General features: G+C 37.7%; 1 protein-coding gene across 9 annotated transcripts in view; it reads left to right on the forward strand.

Moving 5' to 3' along the window:
* Positions 1-19,137, forward strand: part of LOC131694076 (potassium voltage-gated channel subfamily KQT member 1) — a 1,057,856-nt gene that overhangs the window by 804,798 nt on the left and 233,921 nt on the right. For 2 of the 9 annotated variants that reach the window (XM_058982446.1, XM_058982454.1), the window contains one exon: positions 2,802-3,239. The exons of the other annotated variants lie outside the window; for them this stretch is intronic. In XM_058982446.1, the coding sequence (XP_058838429.1) occupies positions 2,802-3,239 (438 nt within the window). The remainder of the gene's footprint in view (positions 1-2,801; positions 3,240-19,137) is intronic. 9 annotated transcript variants of the gene reach the window in all.

Here is a 19,137-nt window from a genome sequence, read left to right on the forward strand (position 1 = left end):
AAAGGGCATATTTACACGAATTAATTGTTTTTGTTGGAACGAAATTCCAAATATCTCGACAACTATCGCATTTTGGAAGATTTTTGTTGAATACATTTTGATCTGAGTCAAAATAATCTTATTGACTGTGGAAAATTTTTAGTCTTCCATGCCAACGAAACATTTAAAATTTCATCGGAATCTAAGATGGTCGGTACCGATTTTAAAGATTTTGACTGGATCTTCGTAGAATACGTCAGGTACATCTTCACAATTTTGTGGGAAGAAATAGGGTAAAATCGGTACACACGCTTCATGCGGTCATTTTAAGTATGTTCAATCGATACCATGTACTATTTACAGAAGCAAAACTGATTTTGATCAGCTGCTTTCAGCCTCCTTTGAAGTATTGAGTCTATACAACTTCACACATTTATTGAGGGAAGAATTGGGGTAAAAAAGGTACATACCATTGAGGCGCTAATTCTAACTACCTTCAATCGATTCCATGAACTTTTCTGTATAGGAATGTTTGCTACTGATCAGCTGCATTCAGCCTCTTTCTGCAATGTAGAGCCATGTTTAACTTTATACAACTTGAGTTTCAGGAGTAATTGGGGAAAAAGGGTACACACGTTCCATGCGGTCATTCTAGTTTTACTCAACCGATAACTGGGTCTTTTTCACATAATAATTATTACTTTCGATCAGCTACATTTAGTCCATTACCGAAATATAGAGCAAAAATTAACTTCAAACTTAATTTATACGAAGAACTGGGTTAGACAGAGTATACAGTGCATACTATGCTATTTACTATACACGTATTGTGGAATAATGATACCTATATGTAATACTCACTTTGGTCAGTCGTATTCAACTTTCTTCCGAGTTATAGCATACCGTGCGATTTATGTAAATGCCAGCTTTCAATTTTTCAGATCTTTTTACATAAAAATTCCCCTTTGGTAATCTTTATCCAGCCTATTCAAAAAAGTCGCATTTGTTCTAGCAATCTAGTTCTAATTTCTGGTGAAAGCTTGCTCAGGTTTTTGTGGAAAATCTGCTCCATCTTCTAATGGAATCTCAATTGATGAAACTATGCACATAATTGATAAATAATTGATATAAATTCGTTCCGGTGGAATAATGAGCTGGATAAAGTCAAAATTCTAATAATGATTCCCTCACAATGTTGAGGTGGGTAGTATTAGAATTATGTTAAAATACTGAATAGGATTCAACTAGAACTCTGAGGATTTTATCCGAATCCGAAACGATTCCATCAAAATCCGGAGTAAATCAAAATCATCAAAAGAACTACATCTTGAGAAGGATTCCCCCGGCACTACAAGAGACTTTTCCTTTCGAATCCTGCTTAAGATACTTCTTCAACCCTGAAAATTCCATCGGAATCCTGAGGAGTATGCCATCCAAATCCTATAAAGCAGCGGTTCTTAACCTTTTTTTTACAGCGGATCCCTTCCAAATTACCCTGAGTGGTTGCGGACGCCTTCGAAATTACCTTGGGTGGTTGTGGACCCCCACGGCTTAACATCGATTTCGTAGGCTGTCAATATACTATTATTAACCTGTTAAAAAAATTAAATTTCAAAATCTATCCGGAAAAGATATTCTTCTACGCGGACCTCCAGCACAAACTTCAAAGTCCGTTAGGGACCCGCGGATCCCAGGTTAAGAAGCACTTCTGTGAAGACCTCCATCAGAATTCTGAGAAATATTTCATCACAATCCGGAGTAAATCTTCACAAGAATTTTGACGAGGATGTCATTAGAATCCTGGGGAGAATTTCATTAGAGTTCTGAGCTGAATATCATAGAATACAGATATGGTTTTTATCAAAATGCTAAGAAATATTCGATTAATGTCACGAGTAGGATTCCATCAGAATGCCGATTCAAACAAATTCAAACAAAGCCCTGAAGAAGATTATATCAGTCTCCTAAACCGAAAAACGTCTGAAGGACAACCATCCTGAGCAATTTACTATAAGAATGGCTCACTGTATTCAAATTACCTCTGATTTGGAAGTAAGCAATTTTTAAATGCAAATCAAAACTTTTCACGGCCGAGATCAACAGCATCAATCAATCAAAATGAAAAATATAGATTTGAGGACTATCGTAACAATAAAAATATTAAATTTATTTGCATATATATTTGTAAACAATAAAAATCAACACATAATTTGGAATTACCGAGGTATTGTAGCAGTTTCAAAATAGCGAAAGGCCAAAAACCCCAAATTTGGTTAATCAGTGCTTCTGGTACTTAAATATTGATCATCGTGACAATCGCACATGCTTTCTGAAATCACTAGTCGTTAGTCAACGCTTTAGATTTTATTGTGTAACAACACTTTCTTTATTAAAAGTTACTGTTATTTGTTTCTTGTATCGTACATAGTAATTCTTATAAACTTAGAAGAATAATTTGGACCAGCTATTCACGCTCGTGAACTGGCCCTCCGATCTTTCGGCTACGCTTACCAGGATTATATTCAAGCGAGTTTTTCGTAGTCTTCTTTGCTTTTAAGAGTCTGAGACAATTTTTTTGTTGCTTTTATGATTTAATTATAGAAGCTTCGACCTTAGGGTCATTTGCCTAGTTCATTTAATTAATTTCCTGAACTAAGATTTTCCCTCAATATTTCTTCTGCTCCACATTCTGCGCTCCCCCTGGCACGTGTTGTTTGTGCTCTGAATCACACTGCTCCCACAATGCTATTACTGCTATCGACTACTACTGCTACTACTTCAACTGTCGAATCGCCAACGTTACTACACATACTAACTGCCAGCGGGTCTCGAGATGGCATCGATGACGTCGATAACGGGGACAGCCACCGGCAACGATCTGGTCCCGGGACGAGGCTTCCTGTCTACCGCCAACCTGTACCAGACGACGTCCCGGCGGAGCAGCTTTGTCAGTGGCATATTCTCGTCCGGCTCGCAGAGACGGGGCAGTACGAACGAGAACAGTGCCTTGGTTGGTCAACTCGGTTCCGCAGCTGGCCCTAACAGTAACGTGTTTCTCTCAGACTTTACTAATAGTAACAATAGCGTTAATGCCAACGTTCCGACTATGCTAAGATTTGGCGGAGCTTCGGCCCTGCCAATACTGCTCTGCGGGCAGTTGTGCGACGATCTGCGCCCCAATCAACAGCCAAACAATCAATTTTCATTTTTCACACAACCAAGTACTGACTCTCTCAACTATCATCTAATTAGCACTCGCAGTGCGTAATTACCAATTTTAATTACTTAACTCACTATCAAAATTAACACGTTTTAAGTGATGTGGTAGCTGACACCCAACAAAAAAGTGTGCATATTTTTTAGGGATTACTGCAATCAACTAGAAACACTTCTACTCACAGCTATATCCCAACCCATATCAGTAATTCACAGCGGAACCATCCACAGAGTTTGCTTATTCACCCAATCCATTGTTGTTACACCAGTTGCATCAGTTGATAACTACATGCGAGAACATAAATCCTCCAACTATGCTGCTACGGTCGTCATTAGCGGCACCATCCATCATATCAACCACCTGTTTTATGCAAAAAACCACCCTCACTCAAAAAACACCACTTTTGTGGACATACGGCGGAAGCACGTATGCGTGTGTATGTGTATGTAGCAAAGCTGTCATCAAGACTGACATATGTGAATTATTCATGTACGTTACCACCTTCCACATCCATAACTGTTTCATCCTGCGCGCACATGTAGCAGTTCCGCTTTTGAGTGCAGTAGACGAACAAGTTGTTTTGAAAGCGCAAATCATGTTTTGGGGCGGTATATCATCTTTCGCCCAGAGTAGCAACGTTTCTTAACGAACTAGATAGAAAACGATGAAAAGGTGCCAAATATCTGTCTAGAAAATTCATGAATTTTGTAATGAAATTCTTGCTTATTACTGCAAAAATGTACAACACTAACTCGCTTTTCAATCTGTATAAACACACGAACACGCTTTAGCCTATATAGCAATATTATGCTGTAGCCATATACATGTTCTATGCTTGCACAGACTCTATCGTCACTAACTAACAACACAACTCCTTAGAGAATACTATGCGATAGATAAAACAACGAGCAGTATCAAAAGTCGAGTTACAATGTCTTCTTCGCCTTGCTTTCCCAGTATCTCTTCGTTTTGTATGGCTGTAGGTTTCGTATAACGACGTCTCTGAAGGGTACCCATCCAAAATTTTACAAGTAGTTGGGTAAGCACGTATTGTACGAAGGTACACCCAGATATGAATGCTCTTGTATTAATTACAAGCGGCTCTTGCAGCTACTCCCTCCATAGCGTCTTTCAATTTTCGAAATTTTCGTGCAATATAAGATTAGGGCGTTAAAGGCAACTGTCAAACATCCGACAACGACAAAAATCTATCAAAATCATACTCGTGAGTATTTTCTGTTATTTTAGCTACTAATGAAACAAGGGGCGACATTATGGAACCATTTCGAATCGACTTTTTCATAAAAGCTTGCATACAATAAACCTTTCGTTTCGAGATGTGCAACGGCACCCCTAGATTTATAACACAGTTTACCTATTATGTTTTGCATCATAGATTACACGAATCAGTGATCGAAACTCAAAACTGCATAAAGTATTCAAAATTATTGAATTACATTATGTTTTGACTGTATAAATAGACTAAATGATAGTATCGCCTTTTCGGTGATTGTTTACTTTTTCGGTCCCACGTATCACCCTTGAAGTATCGCCCTTACGTTTTTTTACAATAACTCCCGTTTTAGGCCATCGATATCATCCGAGTTTTTTCAATAGCGATCATTGTTACTATTTACAACTGGTATCAGCGTGATAATTGCCAAAAAATACGAAAAAGACAGTTTCGCCCCTAAACTGGTAGCAAAAAAGCATCGCCCTGATTCTTTGCATGGATTGCGGAGGGCGAAACCTTAAATAAACAAAAATACAGTTCCGCCCGTTGTATTTTTGGCTGTAGTTTAAGAAACCAATTTCGTAGAATCCAAATTTTTAGGTCGTTGTTGCGTTTCAAAGTCTTTATTCGAATGTATAGAAAATGCCATTTGTTTACATTTCAATAATAATTCTTCAAAAGGGCCCAAGAGATTTTTGTAAACAAACTTATTTCGTTCATTGTTCCACTGCCGAGCTGAATTTCATGAAAAACACACATGAATCAACATCTTTACTCTTGGTAGAATCAAATTCAAATTCTTTCTGGTTCGAAATTTGTACAAATTTAGAAAAATCAGCAAAACGAAAGTTTGTTTACAAATCTTATTAGCCCTATTCAAAAGTTGATATGGATTTGTAAGTATCGCCCTTTTCACAAAAAAAGCAGAAGACGAAAGGAATAACGGATCCAGGAGGAGGATCCTGGGGGTCCCTCCTCCAAATTGTTTTGACCTGTTGAGAAATTTTAAATTAGTTTCATGTTTAAATTATAGAGTTTCAAACTCAAAATCATTTACGACCAAATTTTTCACTAAGACGACTTTCGAGCAGTCTTCCCAACTACTCATGCGTCCGAAAATGCGACAGAGAGATCGCAGCAAACAGTTTTGTGCTGCATGTTTTTTCCAAGAGCAGGAGAGGTATCACAAAAGATGAGAATTTTTTTGAGCGCGACCATATAGCAAGCGCATAGAAATTTAATGTACGTACAGTTATATTTTTCGCATCGCATTGGACCTAGAGCGCGGTTCGAGCGAATTTGCCTCATGAGACAGCGCATGAGACGGTACATCGCGACGCGCTCGTGCTTGTCTCCTAAGATTTGTACCAGTGTGCTGCGATGATTTGTTTCTTGGCAGAATACACATTTCTTTTGCTAGGCGTATTTTAGGGGCCATACACCAAATATTTAAGGTTGAACAGAGAATAAGCAAAACCGAAAACGAAAAAAGCAGTTTTCTTCCATACCGTGTGTTAGATCTTCATAAAAATTAATCAGCAGTATACTGCAACAACATTCTATATAAGCTGATTGACTTTTATGAAGATCTTACACAAGGTGTGGAAAAAACTGCTTTTTTTGTTTTCGATTTCTGCCCATTTTCTGTCCAACCTTAAAGGAACATTCTTACAAAACATTATCTTTGTGGAACGCGGGGGGAGTGACCTTTCTTACATGACATTATATATCTAGTATATAAAATACAATTGTGTAAACAATTAATAACAATTATATTGTCTGAATTGTACCACAAAGATGTAGCTAGAAAAAAAAGCAAATTTCATGGTGAATTATCGTTAAGCAAGAACAGTTAAATTTAAGAACGTCAGAATTTGAATTTAAGCATTTCGCAGCGAAGTGTCCTGTTTAGAGGCTCGAGTCACAGTACGTCCTACATGTAGTGAAATGTAGGAACCCTTCGTGATGTCATGAAGCAATGTATTGTCAATTTTATCCGAGTTATTTGTGTCTCCACCTTGCCCGATCAAACAATCGGTCCATTGGTTCCTAGCCATCAATGGATTCACTTTTTCCAACTTTTTTCGGTGTTTATTTCCATTCCAATTTCGTAAATTAGAATAAAAATTAAAACTTTAAGGACATGTTCGGTCCGTCGGTTGTCTTCTAGATTGAATATTTTCAGTTTGTAAATAAAGAATCAAATTGAAGTTCAATTACTTCGGGGGTCCTAATTAAACGTGCTTAATGCATGTTTAACCCTCAAAAAGGCAAAGGGTTTCAATGAACTTGTAATTTGAAATACAAATGATCGAGCGTTTTCAGGCTTTTGATTCTCTCACTGATAACAACAAATCAAAGGCTTTTGCTTGCATTGGGTCTTAGGAGCGATGATTCTTGAAGTCACAATTTTTGCTTGCCTTTTTCAGGGTTATTAATAATGAATATTTACCGACATTTGCCACCACATTTTAGTCTCAATACCTCGATATTTCGACTTCGACGGGTGCTGCATATTCATAATAAATTCTTCAGACGATTAGCTTAAGTGAATGCTCCCTGCATTGACGAGATACACAAGAAAAAGAATCTCTTGCTTTGGAGTGAATTCTAGAAATAAAAATATTTGATCACAATTTTTTTTTCACTGTAAGCAGCATCGCTAACTGGCCCTGTGTGTATCACCGACGACTTACCCCAGCCGCATATTTTATAAAAAAAACTGTTTTAATCCACCTAGCGGTGCAAATGTGCCATTCTCATTTCTCTAAACTATGTCTCGGTAGCTGATTATGTTCAACATGATTGTGGAAATGTCTATTACATTTTTAGTACACTTTGCTTGCCAGCCACGAACTTGATGAGCTTTGTGTCGACGGTGAAACACTTGAAATAAAAAAAATATCATGCTTAATCAGCCTAATCAGCATTAGTTCAATGTTATCTGCTTGCTAACTCATTTTGTCATGCGGGAGTGGATGTGTAATGAGGGCGAAAATCCCAAAATCCCGTTAAGCGGCGACACAGTGGCTACGCAATTACCGTTAACGGGTGCACTACGCTCGATCCCACGACTATCGGTCACGAGCTAGGCAGGCACTTCGCCTCCTTGTCTACAGACGCCGCTTTCCCACCTGCGTTCCTACGCATCAAGCAAAGGGCTGAGAGTAGCCTCGTCCTCTTCGAACCCGATTCAGGGCAAGTGTACAACCGGCCTTTCACCGGAAGTGAACTGCGTGCGGCATTGGAATTGGTACAAGGTAAGTCTGCCGGACTGGACGATGTTGGCTATCCCCTACTGCAACATTCCCCGCCGGTAGCCAAGCGGGCGATATTAGACAGCATTAACCGCATTTGGAATGGTGAACCGATGCCCGCCTCATGGAAGGAAGCTCTAGTAATTCCTGTCCCAAAGCGATGCCAGGGGACCAGAACGTCGGATGACTTCCGCCCAATCAGCCTGCTCCACTGCCTTGCTAAGACGATGGAGCGAATGGTTATCAGACTGCTGATGGACCTACTGGAGGAGCGTAAACTCCTGTATCAACGACAGTTTGCCTTCCGACGTGGAGCAGGAACAGGTGCCTATCTCGCCAGCTTTGGAGAGGTGGTGCGTCAATCCGTAACTGATGGCCTGCACGCCGATATCGCTATACTCGACGTGGCGAAGGCTTATAATACCGTGTGGCATCACGGAGTACTGCCAACTGGAGAATCACTGGAAACATGGGCCACTTCTTGAGCGACTACCTATCTAACCGCACTTTTCGAGTGGGAATCGGAGGTGCCCAATCCGACACCTTTCCGGAGGACAACGGGGTTCCCCAGGGATCAGTCCTCGCCGTCACACTGTTCTTGGTATCCATGAACTCCTTATTCGCCAACCTACCGGCGGGGATCTACGTGTTCGTGTACGCTGATGACATCGTGCTGGTCGCGACGGGAAGGACACCCAGGTACTCATCCACAGCAAGATATTTTACGGTGTGGAGCTGACGTCCTGTAATATGGCAGGCTTTATCAACATTTTAAGCCCTCTATATCACGGGCCAATCCGCGCTGCTTCTGGCTTGCTCCCCAGCACGCCTGCTGAAGCGGCCTGCGTAGAGGCCGGGACCCTACCCCTTCGTTGGACAGCTGCACTCACCATCGCCAGAAGAGTACTGGGATTTTTGGAGCGGTCAGCCGGAGATGACTTTCTGTTACGGACGGTCAGCGAGATTCATCGCGAATATACAGACGCCGACCTGCCACCAATCGCTCGTCTACACCGAGTTCGTGACCGGGCCTGGCACGACCGCGGACCCAATCTTGACACAAGTTTGTCAATAGAGCTGAGGGCCGTCGCTGCCAGTAGTGAGGCCAGGGCCAAATATAACCGACTGATGGCTACAAAGTATAAAAATCACGTGCGGATATTCACCGATGGTTCCAAGAGCGGTGATGAGGTTGGAATAGGAGTGAGCGGAATAGGGGAAGGACTCTTCTTTCGCCTACCGCCATGCTCGGTGTTTTCTGCCGAAGCGTCGGCCATCGCACTTGCCATGGTACAGAAACCGGAAGATAGACCCGCCGTTGTACTGTCTGACTCTCTGGCGGTCATATCCGCCCTCTAGTCGGGGAAATCCCGCCACCCCTTCATCCAGACCATCGAGGCCGAGTATGACCCACTCACCAAAATTTGTCGATCACTGCAGCATCGACGGTAATGAAAAGGCTGATCGTCTGGCGGCCAGGAGAAGACACACTAGCCGACGTCTCACTCGACTCGTCCCGACCGCAGATATTTTGGGCCAGCTGAAGTTAGGGATTAACGAAGCCTTCGTACGACACTAGCGTGGCAGCACCGGACACCTTCAGCGAATCAAAGGCTCACCCGACCGCTGGACAGACCGGACTGATAGGAGGGAACAACGAGTACTGTCGCGGCTCAGATTAGGGCATACGAAGGTCTCTCATGCTCACGCCGTATCGCGTGTTCCCCCACCAACATGCGTTACATGTGGTACCCGAACCACTGTGGAACACTTTCTAGTGAACTGTCCAGAGTTAGCCGACCTACCGCTCTCCATTAGAGATCCTTGCAAACGACACCGCCCGAGAAGAAATGTTGCTGGCCTTTCTGAAGGACGCGGGATTACTCGACCAGCTGTAAAGGTGTCACTTGTGCTACGAACCATGAACAATATTAAAATTATAATGTTATGTTATTATCGAAATTTCAAAGGCGAATGATCATTGGGTTAAAACCTTTCAATAAATAAATAAATAAAATGAAACTTTTCACAAAATTGTTCGCCAGTTTGTAAAAAATCATTATTTGAAAAAATGCAACAGAATATAAAAAGTTTTGTTCCAATACCGTCAACCTTACCTTACCGGGGGCTCAGAAAAATATTTTACGAACCCGTAGTCTGGATGTGAACGTTGAACATTACTCTTTTTAGCATAAAAGTTTTTTTAGATTTCCGTAGTATGCCCATCCCTAGCAAGTAAATTTTCATCATCTTTGGATTAACATGATATTTTTTCCAAGGTCACAAGAGAACTTGCTGACCGATCCACTGTTTCAACCTTTAGAGATTTTTAAAGAAATGAAAAAATGTCACCTTTAGATTTTTCCGTATTTTGCGCATAAAAATTGACCATCAATTTACAACGATTTTCTTTTGACAACTCCACTTTCCGAACTAAACGAGGTTCGTGTACCGATGAATGAAAATCCAAAACAAACCGGGTGTTATGTAAGCGAAACGACGTGTGGTTTTCTAGCATCGCCAGAAAATTAACCAGGTGCCAACCCGAACATTGTGCAGATATTGAAATTTTCAAATTGAAAACACGTTATGGAAATTAATTTGTTAAACCACACCAGTACAAAGCAGGTGTTCATCTCCACTTCACATACAAATCGCATGAGACGAGCGCGCCGCGCTAGAGTTGCGATGGGAATACATGAAACTCCCGCTTGGCCTAATGCGATGAGAACGTGAAAAATGCGACACATCAGATTATTTTGCGAGGGTGCATATGCGGTGCGTATTCTCATGAGAAAAGAAAAAGCACATAGCATGCGCTGGGCCATTCTTGTGAGCATGAGAGTAAAAATATCGCGGGCAAAAAATTATAGCGCGCGTGCATCATGTTTGCTTTCGAGCCAACTCGAGCAAATGTTGGCAGCACCCTCTCAGATTTCAATGAAACCTCCTGTACATGAAGACTGTGTCACAAAAAGTCACTTGGCATACTTTGTTTATCCAAAAATGATCCGAACTGTCTTTTGAAAAGGGCCAAACTTTTTTTACCATTTTTTTCAAATGGCTATAGTCTAAAAATGACAAATCCTACAAAAAAAAATGTTTGTAGGAGTGATTTTTACAAAATTAGTCAAATGTTTGAATAAAAATATTGAAAAAAATCTTCATTGACTCCTACACTAAAAAAAATGGATTTTAAAAATTTAAAGTCGATTTACAAAAAAACCATTTTTGATTTGGATGAAATTTTATTGCAGGATAGGTAATTATGTTCCCTATCTACCGTCAAAAATTCAAGTTGGACACTTTCAAGGAAAAAAGTTATTTAAAAAAAAATTTCCTTGTCCAAACTGATTTTTTTTCTTCAATGTATTTTTATCGAAAACTAAACTAATGAAAGTCATAATCATCTCAGAATCCATTTTCCCAGCTGCTAGTTGCCTGATACATGCAAAAAGTATCAGTAACGAATTTGGTATTTATTCATAACAAACTTGAATGAAGACTAGAAGACTAAAAGACTGGAAGACTGTAAGACTGGAAAACTGGAAGACTGGAAGACAAGAAGACTGGAAGACTTCAAGACTGCAGTTCATTTGTTCCTCTCAAAACTGATAAATTTTATGAAACAATTGACAAACTTTTCTAAAATTTATTCAATGTCTGATGGAGCATCATCACAATACAAAAATAAGAAAAACTTTGCAAGCTTGTGTAGATTCCAGTCAAAGTATGAGTTAAGCGCAGAATGGCATTTTGTTGCAGCATCCCATGTAAAAGGACCGTGTGGCACTCTCAAGCGAATGGCAAAAAAGCCAGTCTTACTCGCGACTATGGAAATACCATAACAACTCCCCCAGAGTTATAAAACTGCCAGTACAACAGTGCAACAAAATGTCAGAAGAACTCTAAGGGGCCGTACACAAATGACGTAGCTTTTTTTTGGCGATTTTTGTCCCCTCCCTCCCCCCTCGTAGCATTTGGTCACAAAATTCTAACCTCCCCCTCGTAAATAACGTAGCATTTACCTACCCCCCCCCCCCCTCTCATCCTGAGCAACGCGACCGGGGGATGAAAAAAAAATACATATGTTTTTCTATTACTTTAAATACTTGTCTTTTAAAATGTTTGACGATTTTTATCAACATCATTATAACAGCAAATTGCGTACAAAATAAGTCCATTTCTTGATAAATATACTGGTGATAGTTTGTTTTGAATTTTATATGTCAAGGAGAGCATGTAGAGAAGTTCTCTCAGTTCACAATCCTGCTGCTACCAATGATATACGTTCACCTAAATTATTAAATTTTATTTGGTTGAATCCGATGAGAAAATTTAATTCAGCTACCAAACTAAAACATTAGCTAACTAATGTAGCAACTTAAATCCGCATACAAAACTTTTTCGTATTTTTGCGAGCTTGTAAGTCTGCGAATCGTAAAATTTTCCTCATGAAAAACCGCATGAGTAACTTGTGTGAATTTAAATTTATTGCTCTTGGGAATGGAGGCACAGGTTTTGGAGGTTTTCTCTAATCAATGGGTTTTGACACCCGTCAAAAAAAATTCATACTTAATGCTACGTCGCACAACTTCTGACCCTACCCTCCCCCTCGTCACACTTCGTCTCAAATTTGGTATACCCTCCCTACCCCCCAAAATGCTACGTCATTTATGCATGACCCCTTATGGCTTTTTCCCCGAACCCCTTTTTTATTTAGGAGGTTTGCGGTGATCACGATTGGAGATCAATAGATCATCTAAAATCCCAAAACTGAAAAAAAATCCATTAGTATATGAGTATTCCCCGAACCTTAACGATTAGTTGAATAAATAATATTTTTTTAGTAAAAAATCTGAAAATTGCATTAAAAAATTCTTATCCATGAAACAAAAATTTATGAATAAAAAAGGAATCGTGAAAGTACGAGAAAAATTAATTACGATCGATTGAAAAAAAATTAAGAAAATTGATTAAGTAGTTTTTTGGCAATCGTGATCACGGAAAAACCATTTTTAGTAAAACGACATTTCGAGATAATCGAGTATAAAATTTCAAATTACCACTGCTCTTGGTAGACGAAACGCGCTTGGAAGCGCTGTAACTTTCGATCTATTTCTCTGATCTTTATAAAAATTTGGAAAAACATTCTCAGATAAAGTAATAAAAAATTTAGATTTTATGAAAAATGAAAAAGTAGTTAACCCCTTAATAAAAAATATGCTTAGTTGCTAAATTACACAATATCTTCTCACAAACTAAGTCTTGTTGGATTCTGAGATGATTATGAGTTTCATTGGTTTAGTTTTCGATAAAAATACACTGAAGAAAAAAATTCACTTTGGACAAGGAAAAGTTTTTTTCAAATAACTTTTTTTTCTTAAAAGAACCCAACTTAAATTTTTGATGGCACGTAGGGAACATAATTTTCTATCATGGAACCAAATTTCATCCAAATCAAAATGGTTTTTTTTTTGTAAATCGACTTTAAATTTTTAAAATCGATTTTGTTCAGTGTAGGAGTCAATGAAGAACTTTTTCAGTATTTTTATTCAAAAACTTGACTAATTTTGTAAAAATCACTACTACAACATTTTTTTTTGAAGGATTTGTCATTTTTAGACTGTAGCCATTTGAAAAAATAGGTAAAAAAAAGGTTGGCCCTTTTCAAAAGACAGTCTAGATCATTTTTGGAAAAACAAAACATGCATTTTGTGACAAAGTCATGTACAGAAAGTTTCATTAGAATCTGAGAGGGTGCTGCCAACTCTGAATACAATTTGGCGCGAAATTCGTCCCAATTTTCATTAATTGAGGTTACTGCGTATTATACTTGTATACAGGTTAATTTCAAAAACGAACTTTCAGAGCCCCTCCGATTTTTTTTGCTGGATCGGCCCCTGGCCCAACGAACAGAAATTCGTTCAGTATTTCTAGCGAAACAATGTCAAATGGTCCTAAGTGCAAATGACAGTTTCTCTTTGTTTACTTTCTCTTTCGTTAATAACTCGGCATTTTATACGTTTGTTGTTAATAAGCTAGTCGAAATGGGAGCTTTTCGATATATCCTGAAACAATATTGAAAAGTTTTATGATGACGCCGTAATAATCGAAAGAGAAAGTAAACAAAGAGACTCTTATTTGCACTTAGGACCATTTGACATGTTTGACATTTACTCTCTATCATAGAGAATAGCAAGAGGGACAAATAGTGAAAACAGGCAACACTCTTTTTGTTACGATTTCATCATTTTGGCAACCGCTTCTGCAGGTTAGGGGAGAGAGGGTAACAATGAAACACATTTTTTTACGATTTAATTTTTATGATAATACTTGTTATTTGTGTAACCAAAAGTGATACATAGTGCCACTCTGTTGTTAACTAATACATATATTTTTTCCAGCTGGTAAAATTCACGGGAAATAACATTTTTTGGATAATAAACAGTTGGTGGTAAAATGTTTCAGTGTGCCCCATGGGTAGGAACTATGAAACACGATGTCGTCTATAGTGAAATATTCTACTTATAAATTTTATTCTTTTGTTTTGACGAAGAATGATCCTAACGCTTTGAATTAAAGTTATATTGAAGCGAAAATCGTTTGTTTACGAAAGAATCCGCTATATCATCGCGTAACATCGAACCACCATATATGTATATTAGCTGCAATCCTGAAATAAGAGACAATTTCTACAAAACTAGCCCAAATTTACTAATTTTGCACTATATGAGTAGTTTTTACTGTGGAAAATCGGAACCCATTCACATTTTGAGACAGACCACAAAAACAAAAAAAAATCACTGTTCCCCATACGCCATCGTTCCACAGTTACCCAATGGGTCTATTCATGAAAATTGTGAAATTACACAGAACCAGGAGAAGTTACCAAAAAACTTTGTTCGCGGCAAATGTTGAGCATAAAATTTGCTATAAATAGCAATAGACTAAACATTTATTCGATGAATGGCAACTCATAAAGATGGAATAATGTTTTTCATTGTAAATTTACTCTGGCTATCACAAAACAAACAAATATCCATTAAAAGAGATACAGTTATTAGATCTCTTTCAAAATATAGCAACACGTGTAAAGAATTAGAAATCGTGAAATATGAGGGAATGAGACTATTCTGATCATGCATTATGATTTTATTGCGAATGTTTCATAGTTCCTGCTGATCCACTGTTACCCTATCTCCCCTACACTTTAAATAACTCTAAGTAATATAGTTAGAGTGTAACTAAGGTAGTGAAAAAGGATCACATCCTGATCGTTAGATTTGTTCTTTTTTAATTGATGTTGTCTATTAATTGAATCAAATAGACAAATAAACGTTGAAACTGTTGATGAAAAAACGTTTTTAATCCACCTAACAGTGCGATGAGACATTTCTTATAACTCGTATCACTCTCTTCGGATATTATATCGTTTTAGAACATTTAGAACTTGATGCTTCGCGATGTTTTTGATAACACATACATACATGGGATAGTGGCAGGACTCAGAGAATCGCTCAAATCAGAATAGGACAACATCAGTGCTACAAATCTCAAACCAAATCAATGGGAAAGCGAAAAAATGGCCCATAAAATAGACATACCAACGAATTATTGTTAATGCTCTGTTAAAAAAATATCTAAATTGTGGTGGGAAAACTGTACTGAGGCAAAAAATCGATTTTTTTTTAATCGATTTGAAGTTTATACTTTACTCAAATTTCCAACGCTACTGAGAACTAAGAGATCAACGCTTTTTATTGAAAAGGGCGATAATAGCAGTGATACCATTCAAAGAAAATCAGCAGTGAATATTTCCAGATTTGGTTTTATTTCCTATTTAAGAACTATTGTGTTTTTTAGATTGTATGATTCAGTGATCGAAACCCAAAACTTCATAAAGTATTTGAAATTATTAAATAAAAATTTTTTTTGCTATTGAAATTGACAAAATGATAGTATCGCCCCTTTGGCAATTGTTTACTTTTTCGGTCCCACCTATCAGCATTGAAGTATCATGATCATCATCATGTAGCATTTATGAAAAAATGTTTTGTTTTCATTTGTAAGTATCGCCCTTTTCACAAAAAAGCGTTGAAATGAAATCGCAGCTCCTGATATCACGCTATCTCTGAAGTGCATGCATGCATAGTTCCAAATTTTACTTCGAAATCGACTTTTTCTAAAGGTGACTTCCCAGTAGTATCCTTGATTTGAATTATTATCGCTAATCCTAATGCCAAAGAACAAATAAAAACCTCTCGAAAACGAACCGTTTGGGAAAATCATCGATAATCTTCCGTCACAGTGCTCTGAAAATCTAGCGAAATCGTCTTAGGGCACCAGCGGGTCTAATTCAGAGCTATCTGCGCGGCGAATTAAATCTGTAAAGAATACTAAAAATCAATTTCTATTCCATAATTTTCAGTTCAGCAATTCGAGAGATCGTGCTCACCGCAAGCCATGAAAAATAGACTACGTTGTGAAGCGATGGTCACTATTTATTAAAAAATCACGGTTAAAAAAAAAAAATAAACTATTGAAAAATTTCAATTAGTTTATAATTTTCACAAACTTATTAGGAAAAATTGTTTAATAAGCTTTCGTAATATTGTGTAGGAAAAAAGCTGAAAATTTCAGTATTTTCTCTCTCTGCAACATATAAACCCTTAAGTAAACCAATTAATTGGTATACGAATTGGAATAGGTTCGCCAAATTTTGGAAGAAGTTTATAAAATAACCCCTTGAAAACTACCTAAAAATTGTTGTAGTTCGATGCAATCAAAAAATCTACAAAAATGTGAAACACAGTGAATAATACATACAATAAAGACCCATTTTTATCAATCTCATGGTGTATTTTAGGCTGACAAAATGGGGATATTGACTAAATCGGGCAATTTTTTTTTCTTTATAATAAACTGAAGCTGTTAAAATATTCTCCCCGTCCCTTGGTGTAGTCTGATAACTATTTCTGATTATGATGAACTTTCTTTTTTTGCATATTTCCATCTTCATGATAAGGAAAACATGCTCAAGAAAGGATTTACTCGGATTCAGTCTTGTTCGTCTGCTAGAGCCCATCAAACATATATTCATATTTGGCTGATAAAATCGGGGTTTCAATGTATTATAATAGATATTCAGCATTCGAAGAAGTTTCTTGCAAACGAGTGTAGAACGACTTTGTTTCTACTTACTTGAAGTCAGCGGCGTAGCCAGAAATTCGGTTTGGTGGGGGTTTGGTGAAATCTATCTTACTGTCCAAACGGCATAATTCCGAAACCGTAATTTTTGAAGTTTGAAAATTATGCAGAATTAATTTTTCAGAAAATAGTAACAGAGTTCGTGTCTTTAGCGAATTTGTTGAGACTTTATTGAGGTCATGAATATTAACCTGAGAAAATTCACCATAAATACTTCTTGGACGATATACCGTCAAAATTATTTTTTCAAATGATGCGCTGTTTAACGTTTGTAAAACTCATCGAAGATACTAAACCTCCGAAATCGGCGGTTTCAAAATGATGCTATCTTGACCTTAAATTACTGTTTTTAAACATTTGACCTATACATACATACAACAAAAATCAAATTCTCATCAAAATAGATCAGGAACTGCTAGAGTCGAATGGAAATCGTCATTTTTCATAAATTTCTCTCTACATTCGGAAAGTGTTATCCTCGTTATTAATCATATTACGTTTTCGTCTCAACTCGACTTATTCCCAAAATAAAAACCGGATTTATTCCACCTAGTGGTGCAATTGTGCTTTTCTCATTTGTCCAGACTACGATTCCATGGCTGGTTATGTTCAATACAATGGTGGAAATGAATATTACATGTTCAGTACGATTTGCACATACATACAATGGATCGACAGCCACGATCTTGAGATACTATGTGATACTGAAACATCGCTTGAAACCAGCGGCGGATCATGGAGAAAGATCCGGGAGGTCCAGGTCCTGCCGAAAATTTTCAACTTGTTAAGAAATTTTAAACTAATTTTAATTTTAAAGTAGCAACCCCTCACTGCATACTCCCTCCGGGCCGGTATGATTGACGATTTTTGGAGTGATTGCATAACCTTTCTATATGAGAAAGGCAAAAATGTACCAAAGTCCAAAAAAGTCAATTTTTGTCAAACATCTCAATGTTTCATGCATTTTAAAGTCATTTGGCATCAAAAATACAAATTTTATTTTGAAAATTTTTCGTTTCAGTTTTATCGGAATTTGCTGTGTGATTGCACTCCTCAACTCGTGACTCCGGAACCGGAAGTCCATTCAATAAAATATTCATTAGCAGCCGATGGGAAGGTTGTACCTTTCATTGGAGACTAACTTTGTGCAAATCGGTCCAGCCATCTCTGAGAAACAAAGATCACATTTTTTTCCACATACACCCACAGACATTTTCCGATCTCGACGAACTCAGTCGATTGGCATATGACACTCGGCCCTGCGTGTCGGAATAGATTGACGAATTTTAGAGTGAATGAGTAAAGCAAAAACATTTTTAGCAAATGTTGAAAGTTATGCATTTTTTTGGTGAGCAGTTCTATGTTTCATAGAACTTTTTTACCTTCGCTTTATATTAAATAAAGACCCTTATTACAGTACATCACTACAAAACCGAGCTCAATTTGAAAATAAATCTGAGGATTATTATTGATTACAGAACTGAATTGAATTTGATATTGATGCTATTAGACAACTGTGAAATCAAGACCAATAGATCAGTTACATATCAGGACCCCATTCCGACAATTTATCAAAAGTCCTCATGACAACAGGTTATCAATCTATGGATCAGATAATTGTTATTGTAATATTGAATTAAATCAGTCTGCATCAATAAATTTTCAACTTCAATCCAATTTTTTTTTGGTGTGGGGGGGGGGTTATGGTGTTAAGCCCCAAAACCTTCTCTTGGCTACGCCGTTGCTTGGAGTTATTTATTTCGCTTTCCATTTTCCGATATGTTTCAGATCGATCCGATGGTTATAAGTTAGAAAAATTGCAGTTAGAAGGTTCGCACAAATGAACATTTTTGTACTGATAATTTATCAAGTTCCTTCCAGACAACTTGGAAGTGTTCGGTGATTACTTCTAGCTGTTGTAGATAGTAAAATGAAATGCAAAATTCGTTTTATCGAAATCATGTTTAGCTTATTTCAATGGATTATTACTATATTGAACAATAAATAGGCGACAAAGAGTAATCAACAAACAACAAGCCATAACTTTTAAAGTATTCAAAATAGATATTTAAAGTCTTCAGTAAAGTTATTCGCAAAAGTAAGAGCTACAAATTTGCTCAAGACATCATTTCGATATAATCACTTCCAAGAAAAATTGTGAAAATATCTCACTCGTAGGGGGATTAATCAGTAAAAGCACAATACCATAAGAAAGGGCATATTGCCTCCATTAAATTCTC

The sequence above is a fragment of the Topomyia yanbarensis genome, chromosome 3 (assembly GCF_030247195.1).
Source record: "Topomyia yanbarensis strain Yona2022 chromosome 3, ASM3024719v1, whole genome shotgun sequence".
In the NCBI taxonomy this organism is placed as follows: Eukaryota; Metazoa; Arthropoda; class Insecta; order Diptera; family Culicidae; genus Topomyia; species Topomyia yanbarensis.